The sequence below is a fragment of the Papaver somniferum genome, chromosome 11 (assembly GCF_003573695.1).
Source record: "Papaver somniferum cultivar HN1 chromosome 11, ASM357369v1, whole genome shotgun sequence".
Classification (NCBI taxonomy): domain Eukaryota; kingdom Viridiplantae; phylum Streptophyta; class Magnoliopsida; order Ranunculales; family Papaveraceae; genus Papaver; species Papaver somniferum.
The window spans coordinates 24180903-24183552 of record NC_039368.1 but is presented as its reverse complement, the minus strand read 5'-3'; the positions used below and the strand labels follow the sequence as shown (position 1 = coordinate 24183552).

The window sequence follows — 2650 nt, the reverse complement described above, 5'->3', positions numbered from 1 at the left end:
GGTGGGCGGCGACGCTATCTTGACAAGGCGCGTCTCTTGGCTGTCCACGTGTGATATCATATCTTGATGTTCTCAGCCGCATGTCCTCCACGTGTGTCTTTGTGGACACGTGGCGGAAGATGAAATGTGTACCTCCACTACGAGAGAAAAAATTCTTTAATGCATTGCATTTGGTAAAAAGATGGACAAAGAAAACAAAAAGTAAAGATAACATAAGATCAGTATAAATGAAGAACACTGATTCGAAGACGATGACTTCATTAGTACACTGCCTCTTATTACATTTTTCATCAATTTGGTAACACCACAACCATGTTTCCCCAAACAACAATCAATTGATATACTGAGCAGCCTCTTATTTAATATTCAAGTACAAAATACATGAACTCAAACTTAACAGTTTACAGAATTTTAAACTTAGATAGTGTAAGGAGGTGGTTTAGGCAAGTCCTTAACAAGACCACACATGGTGTAGTTGTCAGGAATGTTGTATTCATCTCTGAGAGATCGAGCCGGTGAAAGAACGCTGAAGTACATTTGCTGACCCAAGTAGTACTTTTCCCAAAGGTTAGACCTCAAGTTCCACAAACCAGCATTATCGAAGGTAAGCATGATGGCAGCCCAAGTACCAGGGTAGACCTGGATTGTGTGCCTGCTTACAGCATCGAGCAAGTTGTAGTTCTTTCTCTTCTCTGGAGTCCATTTTCCTGCTTCAATTGCAACGGCGAAGAACGAGTACCCGTCCAAGTGGTATGATTGCATTGACTTCTCGTGGTTTTCGAATATGATTTCAACAAAGTCACGGAAAGTTGCGTTAAGAACGTTGGGTGAGACAGTGATCTTGGTTTCACTCTCTGCGGTTGGCTCGTCAACAATTGTGTTGTACTTGAAGACCTTCTCGGGTACTTGGAAGTATTCAGCAATCTTGAGAGGAGTCTCTGGGTTGGTGTGTGAAACACCGTTAATGGCATATCGAAGCTTGCCGTCAACCTTTGAAGCAGAGTTAACAATCTTGATGGTGCGGGTAATGTTGATACCACCATAGTGGTATGAACCTTGTGGGTTGGGACGAGCAGCACTGGCAGTAAGGTTCCATCTGAAAGAACGGAATTGATTGAGTGACCAGATGAGACTAGTTGGTGCCTCTGGAAGAACAGGAGAAGCAGGGGCGCTGCTTCCTTCGTAACGGATCAAACCGGTGGCATTGGTGCTCTCCTTGATGAATCTTGAAGAAGCAACCATGTAGTAGTCTCTTGGTTCTTGATCAGCTGTAACCAAAACTGAGTAGCACTGACCAACATGAACGTCAAGTGAATCGTAGGTGTTCTGAACAACGTGGGAACCGTCCATCTCAACCAACTTCATCGTATGACCTTGGATCCTGAAGTTCAATGTGCTCTTGATACCAACATTGCAGATTCTGTACCTGTAGGTCTTACCAGGCTTCATGGAGAAGAGTGGTTCGTTCTTGTCAGCTCCTTTACCGGACTTACCGTTAATGAGGACACCGTCGGGTCTGTTAATAGATCGACCGCTGTCCAAAACACTCCTTAAGGCTTTGTGGTCAGTAGTGTACCAATCACCAATGAGGACGGTGTAGTCGTCTTCGGGATCAGCAAAGGGAACAGGGATGAGGAGACGGCTGTTAACGCGTAGACCACCGAAACCACCGGCAGCTTTGTGGAAAGCCGTGCTAGGGAAGTAAAAGTAACTACCGATCTGATCCTTAACCTGGAAATGATAGGTGTAGTTAGTACCAGGTTGGATTGGGCAGGTAGTCCCGGGCATACCATCTTGCCATGAATTCTTCCTGTGTTGAATACCGTTCCATGAGAATAGAACTGGCTCATCAAGGTTGTTGAAGATGTTGATGACAATGTTGTTGTTGGTGGTGGAGTTGATGTTAGGACCAGGGAACTGGTTGTTGATGAGAATGCCTTGTTGTGGGACTCCAAGTGGTGAGATGGTGCCATAAGTAACATTCCATGTAAAGAAGAGATATGGATCTTCAGCTCTGATCAAAGCAGTTGTTGATAAACAGACCAACAATGCAAGAAATGCACTTGCTCTAGCAGCCATCTCGTTGATCTTACTTTTTCCTTCCCTAGCAACCTCAAAACCCTCTCCTTTTTTTATAATTATTTAAGGAAAAAAAAAAGAAAAAAAAAATAGTATACAATTATTCCCTTAAAAAAAGAGTTAATGAAAACTCTGTTTTTAAGTGATGAATTAAGCAGGTCGATGTCTCTCCTTTTATATGATGAGTTTGTTGAAGAGGAAGAACTCTTGTTCATTCAAATGCGCGAGTTTCGTATGCCACTGAAATCCTTGAATCTCTCTATTGCTTTTTTTATACAAAGCATCCTTGAATTATTCTGTCTTTTTCTTTTTTTAAACAAAACAAATCCTTGAATTTCTCTCTTTCTAAGTATACGTTGTACGTTCCACGTTAGGGGATGGTCGAATTAGATGTGATTGCATGTACTCTAAGCAATTAGCAACCTGTACAAACGTGTTCGGTTTGATATTCACATCACAATTAACATGCGGGGAGGAAACCCAAGTTGTAACTGCAGGGTCGGCTTTATTAATTTTGGCGCCCGGAAGCCTATTCTCAAAATATGCTCCATAATGTATCAACAAAAAAAAC

At 42.4% G+C, this 2650-nt stretch overlaps 1 protein-coding gene across 1 annotated transcript; it reads right to left on the bottom strand.

Annotated features, from left to right (window-relative positions):
• Nucleotides 1–238: 238 nt before the first annotated feature.
• Nucleotides 239–2226, bottom strand: LOC113321946 (L-ascorbate oxidase homolog). Its single transcript, XM_026569926.1, has one exon. The coding sequence runs from the start codon at nucleotides 2077–2079 to the stop codon at nucleotides 418–420; it is 1662 nt and encodes a 553-aa protein (XP_026425711.1). The 5' UTR covers nucleotides 2080–2226; the 3' UTR covers nucleotides 239–417.
• Between the last annotated feature and the right edge of the window lie 424 nt (nucleotides 2227–2650).